Here is a 26749-nt window from a genome sequence, read left to right on the forward strand (position 1 = left end):
TATCAGATGGCTGCTGAGCCTGCCCCTCCAAACATCAAGGCATGCTCCAGCAGGAACAGGCAACATCTCTGGCCTGCTGCAGAACTGTAATGATCTCTGTAGGGCAGCCACGTGGAGCAACCCACTGACCTTTGTGAAACATTCCACAGCTTCAGGACAGCGGTGCTTTAGTTCAATCCCTGTTTGACTGATACAGCCAAGACTCCTCATCCCGCTGTCCAGGGAGAATTACGAGGGAACTGAAGGAGGGTCATGGCTGTCCTTCCCTTTATGCCCTCGTATGGGGGCACGGGACACATGCACAGCCTCGATGGATGCTGCTCAGAAGACCCCAATCTCACACCAGAGGAGCATGCGAACCTACAGTGGGATCCACACTGACCACATCATCTCAAAGAATCACAGTTGCAGGGGGGACAGTAACCCTACTTTCCTCTCCCCCAAGCTATGCTGTTTAACAGTGGGTATATGTATAGCATGATGTGCAGCCTGGCAGAGTTAACATGGTGGGAGATCCTTTAATCTGGAGAATTACCTGACTCTTGAGGGCTTGATTTCTCAGCCTCAATGTCTCCCTTGGGTGCTTCCTTTTTTGGTTGCATTTAACTTGCATTCATAAACTGTTAGTACAATACCATCCTCATAAGATAATCTCAGGGAATGTTGCTGTATTACATTGATTGGTGAGGTGCAAGGTCTCTGAAATGAATGAGGACCCCGTTCCTAACAGTCATTAGATCACTAAATTGCTCCTGGTTAACCTCTCTCAGTTTTATAAATTAGACTAACAGTGGGTATTGACAGTTTGGTTAAGCAAGCTGTTCAGGCTTGTTCAATCCAATCTTGCTAACTACGTGATCTGAGACACTGTCACGTGCACTAAGTCACTGTCTGAACAGTCATTATGCAGACGTGACTCGCTTGCATGCTGTGAGCTTTGTGTGCCATGCAGCTGCTTTCTCATCTAAGCATGCTCGTCCTGTAAATGATGCAGCAAATTGTCCTCTGAGAGCAGCAACAGCTTGCCCAAAGCCTGAGGTCAGCACCTTCTGTGACTCAGCTGACTGCAGCCTTGTTCATCCTGAACACAGAGGTGTGGGTAGCACAGGCGTGAACAGGCCAGTGGAGTCATGGTGGCCAATTGTATGCTAAGGCCTGTCAGCTTTGGGATTGCATTGTCAAACTCGACCTGTGCACTTTGCTGTGACTACGTGGAGATGGATAGCTGTTCTGTAACCAGGGCCGGTGCAACCCGTTAGGCGACCTAGGCGGTTGCCTAGGGCGCTAGCATTTGGGGGGCGGCATTTTGGGTCCTTCAGCGGTGACTGCAGCGGTCAGATCTTTGGCTGCCCCGGTCGTCATCAGCATTTAGGCGGAGGGGCCTGGGGCAGGGGGGTGCGGGGAGGGCTGCCTGCAGCAAGTAGGGGGGGTGCGGCACGCAGGGAACCGCTCCCCGCCCCGGCTCACCTCTGCTCCACCTCCTCCCCTGAGCACGCCGCCCCGCTCTGCTTCTCTCCTTCCCAGGCTTGCGGCGCCAAACAGCTGATTGGCACCGCAAGCCTGGGAGGCGGGATAAGTGGAGCAGTGACAGCGTGCTCAGGGTGGAGGCGGAGCCGAGGTGAGCTGGGGCAGGGAGCTGCCGCGGGGGCGAGGGGGGCGCCTTAGGGCAGGGGGGGCGAAGAGCTGCCTCAAGGTTCAGGGGTGGGAGGGCGAGGGCGCAAGGTGGAAGTTTTGCCTAGGGCGCGAAACATCGTTACACCCGCTCTGTCTGTAACAGTGATTTTGTAAATGTCTGTTGCAGCACAACATGCCCTTCTGGAGGATCACGAACCATGCAGACCTTGTGTCCCTTCACCAGGCCCTCGAGCTAGACTTCCTGTAAGAAGCTGAGAGGAGCAAATGTAGCTCCTTTCAAGCCCTTCTCCAGGAGGGGCAGAAATCTTGTCTATCTCGGAGCTTTCTTTTCACCTTGATGAAGAAATGTAGCTAATGCAAACTGTACAGTAGGAGGTGACACCCAGTCACTTCCTCAGGAGCACGGGTACTGCCAGGAACAAAGGGGTTTACCCACAGCAGCACACACAGTATAGCTACAGTCTTTAATTGTTCTCTATTTTATAAAGAAGGGAATGGCTGGAGCTAAGGAGCTCTAGCTGGTAATCTCCAGAGATTCACTGTGCATATCCTTGTGGTAATATAATAGCAGCAGACTTTCGTAAGATCCCTCTCCCATTCTAACCAACTTAGTTATAGATCCCACAGTGAATGTATAGACATTATTTTTATAGAAAAGAGTCTAGCATCTGGGGCAGGGTCGAACTTTTTCCATCTTGCAAGGCCAAAAAGTCTGTTAATTTTTCATGGGAAATATTAATGAAAATGACAAATATACCTCTGTCACTGTGCAAATGAGCCCCTCCCCCACCCCGTCTGTTCAGAAGAGTTAATTTAGTGCCATTTCTTTAGATTGTTTTGTTCCAAGCAGCTTCACTGAATAGTAACAAGGGAGAAGGGCACGTATCCAGGACTTGTAGTTCCCTGTATAGGAAAAGGTCGGCTTTCCTAGTGAACCCATGGATCTCTATTCAGTCACCACACACCCCTTCCCTTGGGCTTTGTCTCCCAGCTAAGAATTACCAAATTCTAGCCTTGCCAATGGCCAGTGATCTGGAATACAGAGTGATGGGCGCTATAGGAACATGTGCTGTATTTCATTCAGCACTGCTGATGTGGTGGGAGGTTCTTCACTTGGCCACCAGTGATTTAAGGCACAATTATTCTCACAGATTATATTAGGAAAGGAAATGTCAATGGGCTTTCTGGGCTGTTTCTCCCAGTTCTATCCGTGTCCAGTAATTTCCTGTTGGCAAAATCAGGTTCAGTTGCTTGGATTTCTTTCTACTACATTACAGCCCCAGTTACACCCAACAAAAATCCATTTGTCAGTGGAATTCTGTTTTCTAGGACAGCTGAGACCGAGAGCCACTAGCAATGAGTGGAGACATTTACCCACCCACCCCCGCTGCACCCAGACACGGATTGTAGTTACACTGACCTTTCTGCTAGGGCGTAAGTGCCATCAGCTCCCAGTGAGAAGACCTGTATTTTAGCACCATCCTGCTCAGAACCAGCCATGTGTTTGACCTTGGAGATTGTCACCTCCAAGTCAGGGGCTTCATGTCAGAGGCCAGTTCCAGTGTTAGCTGCAGGGCTTTGTTCTGCATAGCTCTCCCCGTCTCATGTGAAATTCTTCTGCCTCTTTCCTAAGCATGTGCCATGGCAGCACCAGAACATGTAGCTACTTGGAGGTTCCTGTGTACAATGTAGGAGCCTTTCGTGCCCAGTGGCAGCACATCCTCACTGCTGTTTGCGCTCAGCTAGGATATGAAAGGTTTGAGGTATCTGGAGGATCCCATCTTTAGACATCCTGAGCATCCTAGATAGTCCTTGATCGCTGATCTGGAACCTGTAGAGGGGATGGTCTGGGAAGCTCAGCACTTTACTCCAAAGAGCTACACACTGAGAGGGACACTGAGCAGCGGCATGTTTTCGCCATAGTTACCAAAGTGTCTGACCTACTCCACCATGCCATCAAGCTCATGCATGTCTAAGGAAGTCCACTGGCAGTGAGCCCTGTCTGTGCCAGAGAGACTCTCTGAGAATTCAGCATTATGGCTAGCACCAGCTCAGCTGCACGGGTGTTGGCAGTGCTGGAGCCTCCTGTGGAGAGCCTGCTGTCAGCTCTGAACAGGGTCAGGAGAAACAATAACTGAAAAACTGGTGGCAAGGAGGTTGCCCCTCTATACTAGGGCTCCCAACCCTGCTTATCCTGGGACAGCTGGATGGGTTTGCTAATCTAGGCAGAGCCAGCGTGGTGAGAACTGGGAAAGCATGGGACTCTCTGGATTTCAGGTTTATTTATATCTTTGACCTCCTTGATAAAACAACTAAGGAATGTCATCTCCCAACTGCCAAGGGGAGCTCTGGGACTAGGAGCCTGCCTTTCTAGTACTATCCACTCATTAGGCACTAGCTTTGCACTCTGACCTTAAGCTGATATACTCCAAAGCTGGGTGCATTTGTAGCTGACTCCCCAGGAAACTTCTTCCATGTGTTTAGTGCCATGTACATAGAAACCATTCAGTCTGGGAAGCATCTTCCCTGGTAGAGAATCTGTGTCGCCAGTTTCAACGGTGAGTAGTTACTTTATGGCTCATTATATGGGAATTGTCCTAATGTTTGGAAATACGTCTGTATTTGTAACTACTGCTCTGTTCCCTGCATTGGCGGCCTGAGAGAGGCTACCTGGTCATGTAGTGTTCAGATACACTAACATCTCTCGCTCATGTTGCTGCCATTACCCCAGTGAGGTTTACACACTGACCTTGGGAGGAGATCCCATTGTCCCTGCTCTCCCTAACATGTTGTGTGCTGGGGGAGAAGGACTGTGGGCAGGGAAGGCATACACTTGTATATGGTGGTGCCTGTGAGTTTGGGGAGGCTAGAGGAGTGCGGCGAGGGGTGTCCTATGTGTGACAGAAGGTACTGGAGTTGCCCTGTTCTCAGCTCCTTAAAGCACCTGTTTGTAAAATAAAACCCATAGAAGAGTTTGCTACTACATTAACCACCGAGAATGGAGAGGAGCCAGCAGGAAACTAGCCACATGAAAATGGATCATTTCCAAAGACACAGATGCTGTGTGCATCTGAAGATGAAAGGTCTACTTTGGATGATCAAAGGAGAATCTGTTCTGTTTCCATAAGCAGCTCTCACTGATGAGGGTCACCAGCTGGCCAGAAGCTCTCTTGTAAACATGCTTGAGGCACTTTGTCCTGTGAAACTGAGCCTGTTTGGAACACGTGTCATTCTTCAGTGAGCTTAATTTGGGATTTGAAACCTGTGCCTTAACCTTGGGAAACTCCCCCTTCACTTCAGTCATTGTACAAAGTAGAACTGCAGAGGAGCCCTGCCTTGGGGGGGGATCCCCCTGGTGTTCGTAGTGAGCATAGAAGCCAAGGTACTGAGCAATCAGATAGCTGGCAGGCTTTGCTTTGTGTTTGTTTACTTCAGATTATTTTAAGGAACCTTTAAGACCTCAGCAAAATTTAGGCTGAGTGTGAAACTATTGCAGCCAGTGACATTTCTTAATGATATTTATACGATGTCTCCTCGAATGTATGTAAAATACTTTTCTACCAGGAGGTTGATGGTACATTTCTGTGTTACATTAATAAAGGTTAACCTGGCTGTTTTATTCTGTCTGTGGCTGGCTGCATTTGTGAGACTTGTCCCTTCTCTAGGGAGCTGGCAGGCGTGGGATTCTCTTCGGAAGAGGATTGTTTGAAAATCCCTGCTTTTTTGTTGCTTTTTGATTATTTTCAATTTGACTGTAATTTAACCAGCAACGTGTCAAATTCTAAAGCTGGAAAAGTGGCACAGCCCTAAGATGCTCCTTCTGAGTATTCCTGTGCCCTCCAGGCTGAGTCGGTAAAGTCTGTGTCCAGTTTTGCTGTAGCCCCGTTACTTTAAAAACCAGCCTGTTGATGCTTGCTGGTCCCCAGTGCCCTGGCAGGGCTGCATTACCCCTTTGTACTCGAGTATATTAGCAAGCAGGTGGTTCCCTCTGGACCCGCCAGATGCCTTACACAGAACTAGGTGTTGGGTGCAGTGTACGTATGTGGCTGTGGATTCAGTGACCAGTCATGTTCTGTGAGATGGGAACTGTCCTATAAACTGGAAAAATAAAATCTATTTTCTGTAATAATTGCTATGGTCTGTTCTCTGAAAACCTGTAACATCCCCGCCCAGCAGGAATTGTGCCCTGGCAGGGATGGTGTTTGCCAGAAGCTGGGAACTGGCGACAGGGGATGGATCACTTGATGATTCCCTGTTCTGTTCATTCTCTCTGGGGCACCTGGCACTGGCCACTGTTGGAAGACAGGATACTGGGCTAGATAGACCTTTGGTCTGACCCAGTCTGGCTGTTCTTATGTTCAATGTAAATGACATGAAAGCCACCCAGCTGGCTTTAAAATCCAATATGATAGCTCTGGAGCTGATTATAGGCAGGGGAGAATTCTGAACCCTGCCCTGGAGGGGCCGTCTCTCAGGGCGAATGAGGGGCATGCTCTTCATGGCTCATGCAAGACTTTTGCCTCTGTGCTGTGGCTGCCAAGGTGGGGTAGTTTGTGTTTGCTGCGTGGGCTGGACTGAGAACCACAATTGCTTATTCCGCACCATTGATGAGTTCTGTGACTTACATGGAATTTTTTTTTATTTTGTTGTTTAAATTGTTTTTATTTTTAAAAATAAACCTGTTTAAAATGAAATCTAAATTTAATACAAAATCTGTTACAGCCAAAACTACTTATAATCTCTTAAACATTTAAATAAAAAGTAACTATGCTGAATCCATGAGCCTCCAGCAAAACCATTAGGTTAAAGGCTGTTTTTCTGTAGAAAGAAAGATGTTTTCCCCTGATTCTAACTTCTGAGGTCAAGCTTTATAAATATGGCACAACAGGGCCAGAACTGCATTAATGGCTTGATCCTGTGGGGGACCTGGGTATGTGCTACTGAGTGCAAAAGACCTGGTCTCTGACTCTCTAGGATATGCCATCATGTATCTCGTCAGGATCGTCCATTGAGCCTTCCTGGGGGTGGGGGGCTCATACTCCTCTTTCATAGCTTGTACCTACCTGAGCCCTTATGGCCTCTGTTCTCAAACTGTGGCTCCATCCACTATGGACACTTAGTCTCCAGCTCAGGAAAAACCTTGATCTGCTTAGTAACTCCCAGCCCTTGCTTCTGGATGGAGCTGGGCACTTCCAGTAAATGGCCTTGTGTGTGTGCACAGAGAAGGGAGGCAGTTCAGAAGTTACTGGATGTCTGTCTCTAAATAAGTGCAACAGGCATGTGGGTTACACAAGCAGAAGTCTTGGATTGCGGTAAGTTCTTTTTGCAGGGGGGAGTTATGTAACAGGGGAGAAGGAGCAGATTGTGCAACCAGAAAGGAGCAACACCAATGTCGAAACTGCACTGGGAAGAAGGGACAACATTCTTCAGCATGCAGCCTTAGTTCTGATTTCAACACCTGGAAACTGGAGGGGAAATAGCCACCATGGCTGCATGTCATAAAAAAAGACCCTATTAGAATATTTTTGAGAGATTCCTGTACCTCTGGGTAAAAAAGGAACAAGTGGTGAATGTAAACAATGCACCAAAAAGATGCAAGGTACACCAGTTTTGGTACATTAACTTCTGGCTCCAGTATCTGTTTTTAACAAGCATAATTTCAACAGTCTTTAGATTCAGAGTAGCAGCCGTGTCAGTCTGTATCTGCAGAAAGAACAGGAGTACTTGTGGCACCTTAGAGACTAACATTTATTTCAGCATAAGCTTTCGTGGGCTACAGCTCACTTCTTCAGATGCATAGAATGGAACACACAGGAGATATTTATACATACAGAGAACATGAAAAGGTGGAAGTATATATAAATATCTCCTGCCTGTATTCACCCATGAAAGCTCATGCTCCAAAACGTCTGTTAGTCTATAAGGTGCCACAGGATTCTTTGCTGCTTTTACAGATCCAGACTAATACAGCTACCCCTCTGATACAAGTACTCCTGTTCTTTTTGTAGTCTTTGGATTATATCAGAATGGCCTTTTTGGTTTACTTTGTCTGGTTCTCTTGTACCTGTTTATAGTTTGTTTTTTTTTAATTGAAAATAACTTGACCTGCTTTCCATGTACATTCCAAAGAAGGCAAAAGTTTTAGACCAATTATCACAATATCTGAAATAATCAGTTTAATGCACTGACCAGTTAATCCCTCTCTTTGATTAAACCATTGTTATCAAAACATGTTTCACATTTAAGACATTTATGTAAAACAACTTTTAAAGTAGCTTTGTTTAATAAAAATAAATTTTATATAGTTTTGTTTGTTAAATTCCAGTTACCATCCAAACACAGCTTGACACAAATGAGCAAAAAGTTATCTAGTAAAATATCCTTCACCATTTTCTAACATACTAAAAATGTACAGTTAAGAATCAAAAATATTAAGCTGTATAATTGCTTACATAAAAGTATCAGTGTAGTATACTCTGAGGTAGCAAAAAGATGTTCCAAATCTAGTGTTAAGGCTCTATGGGGCTGTAAATCAACATTTATCTCATTTCCTTTAGAAAATGACAAGCAGAAATGGAGAAGTTGATTTAAATTATTGATTTTAATCAATCCACCCTGCTTTGCACAGGCCAGCTGGGAGCAGTACTTGTCCCAGTGCAGTCTAGTGTGCAGTTACCACCTGAAGAGGACGCCACATCTCCGCCTAGGTGGGCCCAGTCCCCTAGGGGGGGAAGTCGATCTAAGATACGCAACTTCAGCTATGTGAATAGCGTAGCTGAAGTCGAAGTATCTTAGATCGATTTACCTACAGTCCTCACAGTGTGGGATCGACGTCCGCGGCTCCCCCTGTTGACTCCGCTACCACCGTTTGCATTGGTGGAGTTCCGGAGTCGACAGGAGCTCATTCGGGGATTCTAGATGAGACACGATATATCAATCCCCGAGAAATCGATTGCTACCCGCCAGTATGGCAGGTACTGAAGACGTAGCCCCAGTCGTGTGCTTTGGGCTGCAGCTACCTGGCAGTGACACAAGATGCTCCAGTCCTCTAGCAAATTTGAGCCCTGCCTGGGGGAACAAACCCTTCTGAGTGTCTGCCTGACGCATTTGCCCACCTTCTGGGGCTTTAGCAACCCGCAGCCAGTCTTACACGAGGTTCAGAAAGAGGAGGAAACAAATTACTCCACAGCCAAAGGCAGCACCCCTCTTACCTGCACACTCCCAGACTCCTGCCCTGGTGCTGGGAGGAAGGGAAGGGGTGAACTGAGGCCCAGGGTCCTGCAGAGCTGGCCATCCAGCCAAACCCAGCACTAAGGTTGATAGTCACGTGCCACAAACCTCAGCCCCTCTCCTGCCCAGCTAGGGAAGCTTTGAGACTGTTACATGGAAACACACCTCTCCAGCTGGGCACCACCTAAATCCACAGGAGCCAAGCCAAGAACCTGCAGGAGGCCAGGCCTATATGCTTCCCACAAACTGGAAACTAAGTGACTTAGCTACACCGCATTGGAAACTGCAGTCAATCAGCAGCCCCATCCCTGGTGTGGGTCCCTGCAGGAGCCAAGCATGACAACTCCCAAACCAAGCTCTTGACTTCCAGCAACACAGCAGCTATTTCATAAGGCTGGGAGAGCAGGGGGCTAAGATCAGGGCCGGGATTCATGCAGGAACATGCCAAGTATCTTTGTGACAAAGAACCAACACTAAAAAAACTTCAGCATTTTATTTTTGTTTTGAAAAAGCCAAAGGGTTTAATCAGCTCAGAGCATTCACCCCTCACACCCATGAATTCTCTGAGCCGTTCCCCTCCCCCCACCCTCCTCTACACTAGTGGTTTTCAAACTTTTTTTCTGGTGAAGCAGTTGAAGAAAATTGTTGATGCCCCAACCCAACTGAGCTGGGGATGAGGGGTGCGGGAGGGGCTCAGGGCTGGGACAGAGGATTGGGGTGCAGGGTTGGGAATGAGGGGTTCAAGGTAGGGGAGGGGGCTCAGGGCTGGGACAGTGGGAGTGCAGAGCCATGCCTGGGACGGGGGCAGCGTGCAGAGCCCCGTGGTCACCCCCCCCAGGAGCCAGACCTGCTGCTGCCCGCTTTCAGGGCACAGTGCGGTGTCAGAACAGGTAGTGACTACCCTGCTTTAGCCAGGCAGCATCACTGACAGTACTTTTCACATCCCAGGTGGCAATGCTGACCAGAGCCACCGCAACCCAGTACTGCGTCACAACCCCCCGTTTGAAAACTGCTGCTCCACACCATTCCCCTCCCCCACCCCTAAATTCTCCACATCATTCATCTCCCCTTCCCCTCCGCCCACTGAATTCTCCACACCATTCACTTCCCCTCCACCCCCCTGAATTCTCCACATGCTTACCCCCCCCACACACACACACACCCCGTCTCTACAACAAGAACACTCTGCCGTTCCCTCCTGGGTCTCTGTCTAAGGCACAAAACCGCGTTACAGTATTATACCACCACGTATTGACACCCTTCCCTTTACAAACATCAGCAAACTGATGCTCCCCGCAGTGACCAAGCCATCCCTAGAGACTCCAGGCCTTGCCCAATGCAGTGCCATGAGTTACCCACTACTACAGGGAAGCTTCGAAATTACAAGTGCAGGGAAATTCCAGACAAATGGAAAATCTAGCAGGTCCTGTCAAGAACAGAGCACACGGTTTCCCATTGAACTCTGCTGAAATGAAACAAAGCAGGGGAGAGCTTGGCAGGGAAATGGGGATGGAGCTAAACAGGGCAATGTGCAGAGAAGAAGTCGGGAGCAACCGCAACCAGCAGGAAAAAAGTGAGGAGTTCACTGTAGTGGAGCAGAACCCAGGGCAGGGGCCTAACATGCTGCTGAGCCCACTCGGCATCCAACACTCTTATAGCAGGTTTCTCCCATGACACTCCCATTGGAATAGTGCCAGCCCATAACAGGCTTCATAGCTACCCGTGCTGGATGCCAGCTGTTGGAACCTAAGTATCAGGGCTCTCGGCCTGCCCAGCTCTCTCCAATCTCCTCTCCCTGCGACAGCTGCCCATTCCGGAGATGTGGTGCTCGGTCCCTGGGAACGCTGGGGCCAGGTCTGGAATGAGGTCCCCCAGCACAGACCCCTGAGGTGTAATTCCCTCTGCCTGGAGCAGGGACAGTTGTGCTCAGAGAGACATGTCATCTAGGACACCGTTCCCCCAGTTTCGCCCAGCCTGCAAAGAGACCAAGCAGTGGTTCTGGGACAGCTGGTACATCCGTCTGTTCACAGGGGCTGGCGCTGGGCCAGCTCGGAAACCAGCTAGTCCTTCTGCAGTGTCTACTTCATCATAGCTCGCCTGGCACCGGGTCTGCAGCGTGGGGTGGAGCCACATGTAGTAGGTGATTCTCAACAGCAGCCCGAGCACAAAGCAGACCAGGGCAGCAAGAAGCACAGGAAGCAGATAGGAGCGCTCACGCAGAGGGGCATTGTACCAGAGCCAGGAGCCAGCGAGGAGCACGCTGTCCACCAGGATGAAGCCATGATAGATTGCGCTGCGCTGCCGTGTCTGCCCCTTGGCCACATTGAACCAGCAGAAATATAGAATCACGGCCACCGTTGCCCTGTAGAACCATTCCCACCTGGGGCACTCCATGAAGGCAGTGCCCTGCAGCCAGACCCAGAGGAGCATGGCAGCCCAGATGCCCAGGAAGTGCAGGCCGATGTAGGACGGGAAGAGTGTGGCGAAGAGCGCAACTGCCAGGACACGGGGGCAGATGAGGAGGAAGTTCCACAGGAAGTAGATAGTGGAGGAGAGCAGGCCCAGCTCATGCTTGTCCAACAGGAAGCAGCGGAGGGACTGGTGATAATCCAGTAGTGACCATGCCACGCATAGGAAGGCAGTGCAAATCCCAAGCCCTATGACGACAGTGGGAGAAAGGGTAACCGGGGAACATAGGCAGTGGGGGCAGCTGCATGGGGCATCAGGCAGCGGCTCAGGCCTTGGGCAACAGTGACCAGCATGGAGAGGTGCTGCCTTCACCCCAACGAGGCATCACTGCAACCAGGCCCTGGATCAACGAACAAAGCCCACTGCTTTCAAGGGGCCCCCAGCCGGCCCAGCAGAAGGGCTCTGTGTCACAGCTGCTCTCACATCCCTTGCACACCGCGCTCGCCCATCCCACAGGCCTGTGCTGAAACATGCCACTTCCTGTTTCAGGGAGCCCCAGAAACGCTTAGGAAGTACCCAGCCACAGGCCAGACCTTATTCCACGCCCTGCTCCCTGTGAGATGCCTGGAACCCCATGGGGCAGCACCGGAAGAGAACTGCAGGGCTTAGGGGAAGCCCTCCTTGGCTCGGATGCCAACAGCCGGGGGGGAAGGGTGCGGGGGGCACCATGGGGCTGGGAGGATGACTCAGCCATCTCCATTTAGGACTGAGTGGGGTGTAGCCACAGGACCCGGGCCTCAGTGACAAGCCTCTGAGGCCAAGGCCAGAGGCACCCAGCTACTTCCTGACTGAGGGAGCCCAGCCTGGAGGGAGGAACTGAACCAAGCCTGATCTGTGTCACTCTCTGCAGCCCAGCACTAAACACTTGGGGGAAATCCTGACCTGCTGGAGTCAATGGAACAGCATCTGGCCCTCAATTGAGCTGGGGGCTCAGGGTTGGCCCAGTTTTGTGTCCCACTGGGAAGCTCTGAGAGCCAATCGATCTCCAAGGGCACTGCCCACCCCACCTGCCCAGATGCAGGGAGGTGCCACACCTGTACCCAGCTAGACACCCCTTTCCCAGCTGAAGCAAGGTCTTGGCTCAATGCAGGGCCCTGCTTTGGCCCCCTTGTTCAGAGTGTTCTGCCCTCCACCTCCCAGAGAGGATCCCTCCCCATGGGCACCAAAATCCCAATCCCTCCCCTCTTCTCAGAAGGCTGTTTTGCACCATCTGAGATGGGCACATCAGCATGAAGGGGAAACACCTGCGACTAGGTAACAGTCCAGTCTCCCAGCAGCCAGAACCCCCTTCCTTGCAGCGCAGCACAGCACAGCACATCCCAACCTTCCTCCCAACCCTGCAGGGTCTAACTGGAGTCCGGCCCTGCACTATGCTCAACCCCAGCTCTGAGCTAATGCGGTGCCTAGTGAGAAATCCCCCAGGCTGGGACCACAAGACACTGTGAGCAGGAGAGGTCAAGCTACATTCCCAGGGAGAACCAGCACCTCCCCAGTCTGACCGATGGGCTCCAGAATGAGGCCAAGCTCTCGTATCCTTTAGAAGCTGGAGCTGAAGAAGCTCAAGGGATCGTTCCCTTATCCCACTTACCCACTCCTCACCAGGTGGCTCTGTGATAAGAAATCCCCAGTGCCCTGCCCCCACCCCGCCCAGAGCTGTGCCACTCACCCTGGAAATGCTCCACCTTGTTTGTATGCAGAACAATGGAGAGAGAAAGTGTGAGCTGAGGGGTGCTCTCCAGGAAGGTCTCAAAGAGGCGCAGCATGCTGATGTCATGGGACAGGAAGACAGCGTAGCCTTGCTCCTGCTGCGGTGCAGTCTCTGCCCTGCATACTCGCCAGCCCACTCTCAGCATACGGAAACATCTGTGCAGACATCACGGCCCTGCCATGAGAGGCTGCTCTACACCAGGGCAGCACCTCAATGCCACAGACAGCTCCGTCTGTCTGTCACTAGGGCATTGGATTCCAGAGCCAGCCTGCCCTCAAGACAGCTCTAAATCCATGCTGGACAAAATGAATGGGACACTCATTCATGCCCTTCACATCAAGGGAGATCTCATTTTAATTCCCAGTATCTGCCTTTCCCTGACTTCTATTACGGACAACTGTCTACATCGCCTGTCAGCATTGATATGGATGCTACAGAGCGTATGCTAATGCCAGGGTCCCACAGCAGGTTACGTTTCCTGCATGAATAACTTCAGAATGTCACTCATTTGGGGGGCTTTGGGCTGCGTTTGACAGGCTGAGATCTTACACTCACTTGTCAAGTCACTTTAGGCCCAAAGTTTAGGCTGTATTAATAACCCACCATCAGAAGAAAGAAATCCAGGGACGTCATTTCCCGCTCCAATGAAAACAATTTTTGGTTTGGGTTCAACATTCCCCTGCAGTATTTGCAACCCAAACACTGCAGCGAGGAGCACTACACAGAATGACCTGAAATCCACTAGAACTGGACAGGAACCAAAAGAGAAAGTGACTTGTCTACTTTCCTTGTCCCAGCTGAACAAAATACAACCCCCAGCAATAAGCTCAAGTGGTGAACAGCAAATAGTCCGCCCAGTTCTAACAACCATAGGTTCAAATACAGGAAATGACATTGCCTTTTACACACAGGATACTGAACCTGCCAGTAGCAGCCTGAAACACAGCCCCAATGTGCAGGGAACCCTGGGAGCTTCAGCAGTTTGTTCCTGTGCCCTGGGCAGAGAATGAATGAATGAAATGCTCCACCAAGAGAAGAACCTGGGGCACTGCCAGAGGCAGTGCTGGAGAGGGGCAGGCCCACATGAGCCCAGCGCAGCACTGAGGCTGTCTGCATCTGCCTTTTCTTAGCTACTAGCCCTGCAGCACCACCTGTGACGGCAACAACTAGCATATAGGGGCTGCCAGCAGAACATCTAAGCAGGCAATGGGATGGTGGCCTCTGAGTCCCGTCTACACTAGCATTCCTGGTGCTACTACTCCTAGCAGGGCAAAACCAGCTAGCAAAGGTGGGACATTTTAGGGAAAATGGCTGGAACTGACAAGGCAGCTGCAGTAGTTTACGTCTCCACTGCACCAGAAAACAGCACAGCTTCAACAACCAGGTTAGCTGAACCACTGCTCTCTGTGCTTGCCACTGGACTGTACCAGTGCAGCCAACCCCAGACCTGAGGTCATGCGGGCGAGGCCTGAGGGAGCTGAGTCTGTTTCCCACTTAGGCCTAGTTCAAGCAGAAAAGATTTGCTGGTATAACTGTGCCAGTGTAGCTATACGAGCAAACCCTCCTCCTGGAGGTATAACTTCTGCTTACACCAGTTCCACAAGCAAAGGCACCTAGACTGGCTAACACACTTTTATGTGTACAGCCACGTCTATACCAGGTGATCTGCCGGAACAGCAATGCTGCAAACAAATGCACCTCTGACTGACATTGCTATGCCTGCAGAAGTGTAAGGGCCTGTCTACATCTAAGCGCTGCAACGGCACAGGGTGCACCTATGTCACTGTAGCACTTAGTGAAGACACCGAGGGAGAGCTTCCCCCACTGGCACAGGAACGCCATCTGTCTGAGAGGCGGTGGCTATGGCAACAGAAGAGGCCCTTCTGCCAACAGCACTATCTACACTAGGGGCTAGGTCGCTCTCGGGCGTGGGAGATCCACACCCCTGAGGAACGTTGTTATACCGAGATAAGCTGGTAGTGTAGACCAAGCCTCCTTGTGCATGCTGGGAATAAAGACAAAAACATGCACTGTTTTGTATGTGTTAGCACCAGGGAGTCGCACAGTTCTGATGTTTTCTCATGTTGTCACCTATTGCAGCTGCCCCACCAGAGCCAAGCCCTGCCACTCACCGAATGAGTCCCTGCCAGCACGTTACTGTTTGTATAATGGAAGGGCACCAAGGAGGGGAAAATGAAAAAAATTACGTTGTCTTTCAAAATCAGCTTCATCAGGGACCACCACCCTACAGTGCACTAAGAATTACTGAGGGGCCTCACTACCAGGCAGGAATACAGGTACCTTGACTGTGCACTTCCACACCCTTGCTCTCTGGATTTCAGCTGAACCTTAACCCTAAATTTCCTGGGTTTGTAACAGCAGGTATGGGGATAATTACAGCTGCTCTGTGATATTTTAACCCTTTGGTTACTGACATGTACTCAGCCTCAACTCCAGTAGAGTGTAGTTTTTATTTGTAAATTTTAGTGGGAAATTCAAATCTAGCCTCTATGGAGCAGGCTACCTACCCATGGAAGTGACAGCAGCTGTGATGGTGAAGGGCAAGGCAAGGCAAAATGTGTGTTCACCACACTGAGGGGAAGGCTGCAAATGCAGGGCACCAGTGGCACGGGGAAGGTGCTGTTGCGATGTGCCGACTAGTCCAGCATCTGCCACCAGGCTAGTGTTGCAGTTCTGAGCCAGGGGAACAGATATGGGTATTCCCACCCACTTGTGCCTAAGGAAATCACCATTCACTCATTAGTTTCCTCCCTCCAGGATCTGTGTGTGCCCAGCAGCAGGGCCTGCAGGGACCTTCTGGACCCCTCTCCAGCTGAGGTCAGGGTGAAGGACAGGTGGCCCTGGGCTGCAAGATCTCAGCAGAGGGTGAGTTACTGGGCAGAGGGCACTTAACCTGCATTCACCCTCCGCAGTGCCCTTACCTGTAGAGATAACCCAGCTGGAGGAGGTGCACCAGAGCCAAGCAGCAGCCACTGGGAAGGTCCTGCTCGATGTCGTCTGTCTGGTACCAGGCCCAGCTGAAGAACTGCATGGCCAGGGAGGAGAGGCCCAGCAGTGCCAGCACCAGCCCCCCCCAGAAACAGTGCCCAGCCTGCATGTAACTAGAGGCTACCCACAGATCAGCAAGCAGGTCTGCCAAGAAAGCAGCAGCGCCCAGCAGGGCGAAGAGCAGGTCCAGGTACCGGTAATGAGGAGATGAAGGTGGGGGGCCACCAGAGCCATGACCTGACTCTGCCATGGCACAAAGGGGCCACAGATGGCACCGCCTCACTCTTCCTGCACAGCCCTACTCTCTGCCTGCTGGCCTCCTACCAACCCCCCCCGGAACCCTCCTGCCCTAGGCTCTCTGCTGCCCTGGCGAACCCCCCGAAATCCCCTCCTGCCCCTTGAACCCTTCCCTAGCTCCCTCCTGCCCCGGGGACCCCCCTTCCCCAGGATCCCCCCTGGGATCCCCCCCGGGTCCCCTCCTGCCCCGGGGACCCCCCTTCCCCGGGATCCCCCCCCTCCGGGTCCCCTCCTGCCCCGGGATCCCCCTTCTCCGGGATCCCCCCGGGTCCCCTCCTGTCCCGGGGACCCCCCTTCCCCGGGATCCCCCCGGGTCCCCTCCTGCCCCGGGGACCCCCCTTCCCCGGGATCCCCCTTCTCCGGGTCCCCTCCTGCCCCGGGGACCCCCCTGCCCCGGGATCCCCCTTCTCCGGGTCCCCTCCTGCCCCGGGATCCCCCCGCGGCTCCCTCCTGCCTCGGGCTCGCTCCCTGGCCCCGCTGCGCCGCACTAGAGAACTTCCTGGGCCGCGGGCGACAGCGCTATGTCCGGGCCGGGGCGGGGCCCGGGCCCGGCAGGGCGAGGGCGGCGGCCCAGGCTCGGCCCTGACCCTGCAGCCCGGAGCCAACTGCGTGCGCCCGGCGGCTTGCTGCCGGCGCTGCGGTGTCGGGCGAGCCGCGGGGGAAGCGCTGCCGAGGGCCCGGCTGTCACCGCCCCCGTGAGCCGCGGCCGGGCCCGGACCGCTTCGTGAGGACTGAACAGACCGGGGAACGCACCGGACGCTTCCGCAGAAGACACGGAGGGAAACGCGTTTAAAATGCTCAAAACCCTCGTCTTTATCTTCGTGCGTTACATTGGCTTTAACGCCCAGAAATCTGGGCCGGCTGCGTGTTGAACACCAATATTTCCTCCTTGATCATACAAACGGGGAATGTCAATCAGCTGGGTGGTAATAATCCCTCCGTCTTGGTAAAGTTACTGGGGCAAAACATTTCCCCAGCCCCTAATGTGTCTGTCTTCAGCCATTCTCATGGTTCAGTTTAGCTGGTCGCTTATTCCATTGAACTCCAGGCAAAGTAGTTGGATGATAAATGTGTATTTTAAATTAATTTCTTCTAAATATTCACAGTCAAGTGTTTTCATGGCAAACAGCATCTTCTCCTGGACGGCAGTGTAGGAAAAGGGCACATAACGTCTACATCTTACAGGGAGGGTTTGATGACTCAAACAGTGATAAATTTAATTTCAAAGAAAAAAAAGACAGGATAAGAACACAGCACCAGCACATTTTCTTTGCAGCTACTATTAATATCAGTATTTTAGGGGATACTGCAGCCACAGCAATGAACATTGTCAACCGTGTCAATTTTCAGGAAGTGACTTTGCTGTAGTCTCCTAGACCAGGGGTGGGCAAACTTTTTGGCCTGAGGCCGCATCAGGGTTCCGAAACTGTATGGAGGGCCGGGAGGGAAGGCTGTGCCTCCCCAAACAGCCTGGCCCCTGCCCCCTATCCTCCCCCTCCCACTTCCTGTCCCCTGACTGCCCCCCTCAGAACCCCGACCCACCCAACCCCCCTGCTCCTTGTCCCCTGACCACCCCCTCTTGGGACCCCTGCCCCTGACCACCTCCCTCCGGGACCCCACCCCCTATCCAACCCCCCTGCTCCCTGTCCCCTGACTGCCCTGACCTCTAGCCACACCCCCATCCCCTAGAGGCCCCCCCTCCGGACTCCCACGCCTATCCAACCCCCCGTTCCCCATCCCCTGATGAGCCCCAGAATCTCCACCCCATCCAACCGCCCCCTGCTCCTGGTCTGCTGACTGCCCCCCACGATCCCCTGCCCTTATCCAACCCCCCCCACTCCCCGTCCCCTTACCATGCCACTCAGAGCAGCAGGACTGGCAACCATGCCACCTGGCCAGAGCCAGCCATGCCGCCACACTGCCTGGCAGGAGCTTGCAGCCCTGCCGCTCACAGTGCTGGTGACACAGCGAGCTGAGGCTATGGGGGAGGGGGAAGAGCAGGGGAGGGGCCGGAGGTCTCCCACCTCTGTCCTAGACCTTGTTTTTTTTTACATTTCCATGCCCAGGGTGCAAATACGGGAAAGTTACACCAGTACGGAGTCAGCCCCACATCATGCACCACTTTAAAAGAGCCACTAGTACTGTTAGGAGGTATTGGATTTGACCAGTTAACATGTATTCATGCAGAACCAATATGGCCAGCTCAAGGGTAGTGACGAAGACCAGGAAATCCCTTGTCAATCATCTGAGATTCATAAGAAATTGTTAGTCTCTAAAATGCCACAAGGACTCCTGTTCTTTTTGCAGATACAGACTAACATGGCTGCTACTCTGAAACCAGTTTTATAACTGTTTGCATTGCTAGATGCATTTAGCCTCAGTAAAGAAGGAGTCCACTTGACCATTTACACATGGCAGGTGGGATAAATACTGTGACTGTGCTCAAGCATGGTTGAACTTGCCTGGTGATAATGCATCCATTGCAGAATCATGTCATCAGCACCTGTCAAAAGAATTTGATGGCATCCCCAGTGACATGGGGTTCCACCTCACCTGCTATGGGCATTTTATAGACAAGCAGTGCAAAGAGTGCAAGAAAATGGTGTGCTCAGCATTTGATATCACCGGGGAAATGGGATGATGCACAGTCTACCTCTTCCAGCACCAGTTCCACACCTTTGTCCAGGCCCAGAAAGACACTTCACTCAAGATCTGGCCTCCCAGTTGGTGTATTGGACCAGTCCCCCCAGCCATCTGTGGAGCAAGAAGTGGTTCAGGACTATTTAGAAAAGCTGGATAAGCGCAAATCCATGGGGCCGGATGTGCTGCATCTGAGGGTGCTAAAGGAGTTGGCAGATGTGATTGCAGAACCATTGGCCATTATCTTTGAAAACTCGTGGTGATCGGGGGAGGTCCTAGATGACTGGAAAAAGGCTAATGTAGTTCCCATCTTTAAAAAAGAGAAGGAGGAGGATCCGGAAAACTACAGGCCAGTCAGCTTCACCTCAGTCCCTGGAAAAATCATGGAACAGGTCCTCAAGGAATCAATTCTGAAGCACTTAGAGGAGAGGAAAGTGATCAGGAACAGTCAGTATGGATTCACCAAGGGCAAGACATGCCTGACTAACCTAATTGCCTTCTCTGATGAGATAACTAGGTCTGTGAATGAAGGAAAAGCAGTGGACATGTTATTCCTTGACTTTAGCAAAGCTTTTGATACAGTCTCCCATGGTATTCTTGCCAGCAAGTTAAAAAAGTATGGGCTGGATGAATGGACTCTAAGGTGGATAGAAAGCTGGCTAGATCATCAGGCTCAGTGGGTACTGATCAATGACTCCACGTCCAGCTGGCACCCGCTATCAAGCGGCATGCCCCAAGGGTCGGTCCTGGGGCCGGTTTTGTTCAATATCTTCATTAATGATCTGGAGGATGGCATGGACTGCACCCTCAGCAAGTTTGCAGATGACACTAAACTGGGAGGAGTGGTAAATTTAGTTGGGGATTGGTTCTGCTTTGAGCAGGGGGTTGGACTAGATGACCTCCTGAGGTCCTTTCCAACCCTGATATTCTATGATTCTATGATGGCCTGGATTATTGGAGTATTAGAGGCACCAGCACTTGCTGGCTCTGTGATCTTCCAGTTGATGTGGACTTCCTGCATATCACTTTGCCAAGACATTGTTTATCTTGCTTCCAAGGATTGAAAACAGACCCCTAAATCCCTTTGCCTTGGACTGACAATTAGACACTTGACAGAATCCTCTCAAGTTGTCTCCCTGCTAAACAAACTGGGACACTGTGCACTGGAATACAGTGATTAGCCATGACATGCGCCTTGCTCAACTATAGCTTGTTCAAGGGTCCGATGAGGTTCCAGTGGACTTTGCAAAGAAAGCTCCCAAAGTTCTAGGCGTGGCACCACCCACTGTGCAAATGGAATAATGCTGCAGAGCCACATCACTGAATTAACCCCAACATCAGGCAGAGCCCCACTGTCAAAAGGGGAGTGTATTCTCTTAAAACACCTCCTAGTTTTGCAATAGAGGAGTGCCACCAGAACAAGAGGCAAGGTCCCCAAAACCTGAATCATGATGCACATGCCCCATTAGAGGCTGACAGGTGCAGCGCAAACCAGGAACCAGCACTGAGAACTGAACTGGCAGACATTCTTATGAAGGTTCTCAATGCTGACTCATGGACACTTCCTGGCTGGACAGGTTTTCATATTGCTCTTCAACATGACTGTACTCTCGAGAAGTCAACTATCCATTACCTCCCAGGCATTGAGGCATGACCAACAGAGATGTCTACTGTGATGGGTTAGATCACAGAAACCCTCTTGGGAGCTGTGTCATAAATAGATAACTAAGGGTTAATGTTTCTTTTACCTGCAAAGGGAACCAAACACCTGACCAGAGGACCAATCAGGAAACCGGATTTTTAAAAGCAGGGGAGGGAATCTCTGGAGGGGTTTGGCTTTATTCTGTGTCTTTTTGTTTCTTTCGGCTGTGAGAGAACAACTTTTCTTTCTATCCCCAAGCTTCTTTCTACCCTTCTGTTACCAAGTTGTAAGTACAAAAGGAAAAGCAATAGGTTTATATTGTAGTTGTATTTACATGTGTGTACGTGGCGGACTGGTTAAATTGGCTATTTTTGAATCAGACTGTTTATTCCTAATTCCTTATAAGCAATAGCCTGTATTGATTTTTAAATGCAGAGTTGATATTCTATGTATTCTCTCTTTTATATAAAGTTTCTTTTTAAAAACCTGGTTGAGGTTTTTGGTTCTCTGGTTAAAGTTATGGTCCGAAGGGAGGAGAAAATCTCTTTGTCTTAGCTTGACCAGGTTTGAATGCATAGCCTCAGGGGAGGTAAATTGCCTCGATGTTGCAGTCAAGGAGTTTAGTACGGCATCGTCAGGCTAACCCAGGGAGCGGGAAGCTGGGATGAGATAGGAGACCCAGGGTTCTGGGTCTTGGGGCCCCAGGAGATAGGGTTGGGGCAACCCGGGGCGATCAGGACCTGAATCCTGATTGGTGGCAGCGAGATCAGATCCAAGCTGGTAATTTAAGCTGGAGGTTTCATATTAGCTTCTCAGTTTATGAACGCTAGTTCAAATCTGAGTAGGAGGCTATTACAAGCTGCCATCAGATGCACTAAGACTACTCTACCCGCCTTCCCTGCCAGCGCAGGACCCCAGAGACCCTGTCTTGCTGAGCCAGACACTCCATCTGCCAACAAAGACCCAGGGTCTGAATTACTTGCCCCAAAGCTGCAGGTTACCTGAAGCAGCTAACAGAAGCGTTCTTGTCTTTAACACTCAGACGCCCAACTTCCAATGAGATCTAACCCAATAAGCTGTTTTACCCGTTAGAGCTTAACAGGGTAAATTCATAAATGTTCACCCTCTATAACACTGGTAGAGAGATTGCACAGTGTTTGCTCCCCAGGTATTAATACATACTCTGGGTTAATTAATAAGTAAAAGTGATTTTATTAAATAGAGAAAGTAGGATTTAAGTGGTTCCAAATAGTAACAGACAGAACAAAATAAGTCACTGTCATAAACAGATAGCTAAGGTTAATGTTTCTTTCACTTGTAAAGGGTTAACAAGGGAACCAAACACCTGACCAGAGGACCAATCAGGAAACAATATTTTAAAAGCTCAGGGAGGGAATGTTTGGGTGTGTGTCCCTTTGTCTGTGTCTTTGTCTGTCTCTCGGCTATGAAGGATCTTTCTATCTTCAAGCTTCTAATCTCAGTTTCCAGTTGTGAGTACAAAGGTAGAAAACGATAGCGTTTATTGGGGGTTTTTGTATTTAGCTGTGTGTAGTTGCGGGATGTTTAAATTGTATTCTTTTTGAATAAGGCTGTTTATTCATATTTTTCTTTTAAGCAATTGACCCTGTATATTGTTATCTTGCTACAGAGAGCATTTTTATGTCTTTTCTTTCTTTTTATATAAAGCTTTTCTTTTTAAAACTGTTGGTTTTCTTTTCTAAGTGAGGCTCTAGGGATAGAAATCCCTGTGCCAGGATTACGGTCTCTCTCAGGGAAAGACTGGGAGGGGGAAAAAAGAGGGGGGAAGGTAAATTGCCCTCTCTGTTTTGTAATTCAAGGAGTTTAAGTACAGTAATCTTCCAGGATAACCCACGGAGGGGAAGCCTGGGGAGGAAGTAAAGAGAAGACAAGGGGAGGGGGGTTATTTCCCTTTGTGGTAAGACTCAGGGCATCTGAGTCTTGGGGTCCCCCCAGGGAAGGTTTTGGGGAGACCAGAGTGAGCCAAACACTGGAAATTTTTGGCTGGTGGCAGCGCTATCAGATCCAAGCTGGTAATTAAGCTTGGAGGTTTCATGCAGGCACCCACATTTTGGACTCTAAGGTTCAGAATTAGGAATTATGCTTGTGACAGTCACCAAGCAAAATAAAATAAAATGCACAAATCTATGTCTAATCAAACTGAATACAGATAATCTCACCCTCAGAGATGCTTCAGTAAGTTTTTTTCTCAGACTGGACACATTCCAAGCCTGGGCACAATTCTTTCCCCTGGTACAGCTCTTGTTCCAGCTCAGGTGGTAGCTAGGGGATTCCTCATTATGGCTCCTCTCCTTCCTTTGTTCTGTTCCACCCCTTTATATATCTTTTGCATAAGGTGGGAATCCTTTTGTCCCTCTCTGGGTTTCCACCCCCTTCTTCTCAATGAAAAGACACCAGGTTAGAGATGGATTCCAGTTCAGGTGACATGATCACATGTCACTGCAGGACTTCATTGCCCACTTGCCAGCACACGTCTACAGGAAGACTTACAAGTAAAACACACCCATCTGCAGACAATTATCCTGGCTGATGGGAGTCATCAAGATTCCAAACCACCATTAGTGGCTCACACTTTGCATAATTACAACAGTCCATCAGAGTTATGTTTCATATTTCTAGTTTCAGATACAAGTGGTACATTTATGCAAATAGGATGATCACACTCAGATTATAAGCCAGGGGTCCGCAACCTACGGCACACATGCCAAAGGTGGCACGCAAGCCAATTTTTGATGGCACGCGCTGCTCTGGGGTTCCAGCTGCTGCCCCATTGCCAGCCGGAGTCCTGACCCCCGACCCCCCTCAGCCTGCTACTGGCCTGGGGTTCTGCTCACCGAGGCCAGCAGGAGGCTGAGCGGGGCCAGCAGCTGGGACCCCAACTGTCAAGCGGCCAGCAGCTGGAACCCCAGACTGGCAGCAGGCTGAGTGCTACTGGCACCCCAGACCGGCAGCGAGCTGAGCAGGACCAGCGGCTGGACCCCAGACCGGCAGCGGTCTGAGCGGGGTTGGTGGCTGGAACCTCAGACAACAATCCCAGGGAAGGGTCACACTAAATTGATAAGACCTGCATTTTAATTTTATTTTAAATTAAGCTGGTTAAATAGTTTTAAAACCTTATTTACTTTAAACACAACAACAATAGTTTGTTTATATAATATAGACAGAGTGAGAGAGAGAGACCTTCTACAAATGTTAAGGCACGGGAAACCTTAAATTACAGTGAATTTGGCACACCACTTCTGAAAGGTTGCCGACCCCTGTTATAAGCTTTGTAATAATACTTTACAAGATACCATTTGCATGACGCATATTCCAGTTACATTATATTTACTCATTAGCATATTTTTATAAAATTATATAGATTGCAACATCACATATATGTCTACATTATTTTGAAACAAAGTATGTTTAATTTCAAGCTGATCATCTTGGAATTAAACATGTACTCTTGGTCTTTGATGGAAAGACAATGGTCACACAAGACATTTGATAGTGTGGCTTGGTGAATTCCATACCTTCATTTCATTTCTGTGTGTCCGTGCAAAAGATTTGTGGATGCAGGGACTTTGCAACATCTTGACAGAGTCAGAAGTTGTCACTCAAGGATCAGTCAGTGGTGTTGTAAGTGGTCATGATTAAAATCACAGTATGAGAGCACGCAAACTTCTGTATAAAAGTATGCAGTGTCTGAGATTCCTGACTTTTCTTAAATCATCACCACTGGATAAAGCAGATGAATACCTAGAGGTCTTCAAAAAAATGAAGTGAGGTGTAGACGAGCAGACTCACCCCCGCGGTGCCTCCTGCTGGTCGTCCTCAGGAATTAGCTTAGTTTCCAGCCAGGAGTGCACTCTGCAGGCCGGTGATCCGCCTGTTCTTTTGGCCCCAGTGTCCCTCCCAGGACCCTGGTGCCCCTTTAACTGGGTCTACCCCTCCCAGGGAAACCCCCCACCCCACTATCCCCACTTTGCCTCAGTATTGGCTACTGCCCAGTCTCCATCTAGCCCCTGTTCACTGGGGCAGACTGCAGTATCAGCCACCCATCACAGGCAAAGGGGTTTGGACCTGCTGCCTTTGCCTACCCCTTGGGCTACCCCCTGCAATCCCCAGTACCTCTTTGCCTTATTCTAGGCCGCAGCCTGGGGCTTTCCAGGCTGGAGCTTCCCCAGCTCCTCCGCCTTTCTCCAGCCCTGCTCCCTCAGGTACCCTGTCTCTAGCTCCCTGCAGCCAGGCCCATCTCCCTCTATAGGCAGAGGAAGACTGTCTGGGCTTCTGGCTCACAGCCTCTTTATAGGGCCAGCTGCTTCTCCCAATCAACCCAGCTCTGTCTTTCCACAGCCCCAGCCCTCTGCTGGGCTGGATCTAACCCTTCCCAGGCAGGAGCAGGTGACCACCTTGCTACATGAGCATTCCCTGTTGATTCGTTTGATGTTCTGTGTAGAGCAGTTTCCTACCCTCTTGCTAGTGCTGATGGTACACTGGCGAAAAACAACAAATTAGCTCTGCTTAATCTTCATCAATCCAAAGGTGGACATTGCCTAATTGACCATGTTCCAGAGAATGGTGCAATAATGTTTGGTGGAGTGGCTGTCATCCAAGAACTATGTGATGGTTCTTCAACATTTGGTGAACCTGCAGACACCATTGTAATGTACACGATGAAGCTTGCAAGAATGTACAAGTGTACTTGTTTGGATGTCATCACAGAGCAGTATCCCAATGTGAGCGTAAAAAATGTGGAACGATCATGTTGAGCAGCTGATGGTCCCCAAACTATACAAATCTATGGAAAGGTCCAGAAAAGCCCCAGTTGGCAGAAGAAGTTTATTTCTTTCTGATGTCAACAGTAAGGAAGCACTTCAGAAATTCTTGAACACTGTGTGGAGTGATGCAGATTTACAAGCTGTAGGCAAAGACATCACTCTTTATGTAGCCGCTGGACAGGATGTCACTGCCTGGCTGCACGGGCGGGTTCAGTGACAGTCATAGAGGTTAATGAATTAAGCTGTGACCATGAAGAATATGACACGTGTATTTTATCATGTGAAACATGCAGCCAAGGATGACTGGAATGTGATAGTTAGAAGCCCAGATCCAGATGCTGCAGTCATAAACCCCAATCTTAAGTCACTGCCAATTGGCTTTTCTTCACCTGTGTTGGGAATGAAAGCCACATGATTGAAGTGGAAAAAGTCACTTCCGCTCTAGGTGCACAGGTCTGTACCTCCCATATTGGACTTCACACATTCACAGGATGTGATTCGACAAGTGCCTTCTATGGGGAGGGAAAGAGATAGGCATTTGCTGTGGCCTCTGAGGGTTCTTGACCTTCTCACAGACCTTGGGAAAGATTTCATACTTCAAAACTCAATATTTGCAAACAGGGGCTACTAACAAGGAGTTTTGCAAGGGAGTTCTCCAGGTGAAGGAAGAGCAAATACAGCATCTGTGGGTAAGTGACTGTCTGCAGTATATGTGTTTGTTTGTGGTTGGGGGTTACTTGATGTGTGCTGAGCTTGTGTTTGTCAGTCTGTTTATTTGTTTTGATTGTTTGAAGGACCATGTGCTGTGGCTGGCAGTTGGAGGCTGAGCTACAAAGGAAGGTGTGAAAGCTAGAAGCCTCTGGTAATTGGCTGAGCCTTAACCAGTGGGCGTGGCATTCACTCAGGCTAGGGCTTTATAAAGCCACACACAAGCGACCAGGGGCTGCTAACAGGGAGTTTTGCAAGGGAGTTTGGAAGGGGAGTAGGAAGAGAGCGGGGGTCCCTTGTTGGTCCTATGCATGACCTGTTAGTCCCTTGAAAACCTATAAACCAAACTACATCCAAAACCTTTTTCTTTAAAGCAGAGCAGAGTGGACAGGGAGCTGCAGACGGGGGAGTTTGAGAGGGAGTTTGACAGAGGGAGGCTTACGATGGTTAGGAAGACCCGCAAGACATGTCCCAGCACTGCTTCTGTCTCCTCCACCTGCTCCTGTAGCCAGACAGAGCACCAGAGAATGGATGCTTCTACCCAGATACTGGTGTGGTTTTGCAAAGACTGTAACTTGCAATTTCCACTTACTGATATCCAGGCTGGGG

General features: G+C 50.1%; 3 protein-coding genes across 8 annotated transcripts in view; 1 reads left to right on the forward strand and 2 right to left on the reverse strand.

Moving 5' to 3' along the window:
• The window catches only part of EYA3 (EYA transcriptional coactivator and phosphatase 3), a 146264-nt gene extending 141010 nt beyond the window's left edge, over nt 1-5254 (forward strand). For all 4 annotated transcript variants that reach the window (XM_032805937.2, XM_032805941.2, XM_032805942.2 and 1 more), the window contains one exon: nt 1802-5254. In XM_032805937.2, the coding sequence (XP_032661828.1) occupies nt 1802-1882 (81 nt within the window). In that variant the 3' untranslated portion in view covers nt 1883-5254. The remainder of the gene's footprint in view (nt 1-1801) is intronic.
• The window catches only part of HNRNPR (heterogeneous nuclear ribonucleoprotein R), a 667870-nt gene that overhangs the window by 364147 nt on the left and 276974 nt on the right, over nt 1-26749 (reverse strand). The gene's annotated exons all lie outside the window — the stretch shown is intronic.
• Nucleotides 7786-16476, reverse strand: XKR8 (XK related 8). Its single transcript, XM_032805945.2, has 3 exons — nt 15985-16476; nt 13001-13197; nt 7786-11522 (listed from the first exon to the last, which is right to left on the reverse strand). The coding sequence occupies exons 1-3, from the start codon at nt 16299-16301 to the stop codon at nt 10792-10794; spliced, it is 1245 nt and encodes a 414-aa protein (XP_032661836.1). The 5' UTR covers nt 16302-16476; the 3' UTR covers nt 7786-10791.

The sequence above is a fragment of the Chelonoidis abingdonii genome, chromosome 25 (genome assembly GCF_003597395.2).
Source record: "Chelonoidis abingdonii isolate Lonesome George chromosome 25, CheloAbing_2.0, whole genome shotgun sequence".
Taxonomy (NCBI): Eukaryota; Metazoa; Chordata; order Testudines; family Testudinidae; genus Chelonoidis; species Chelonoidis abingdonii.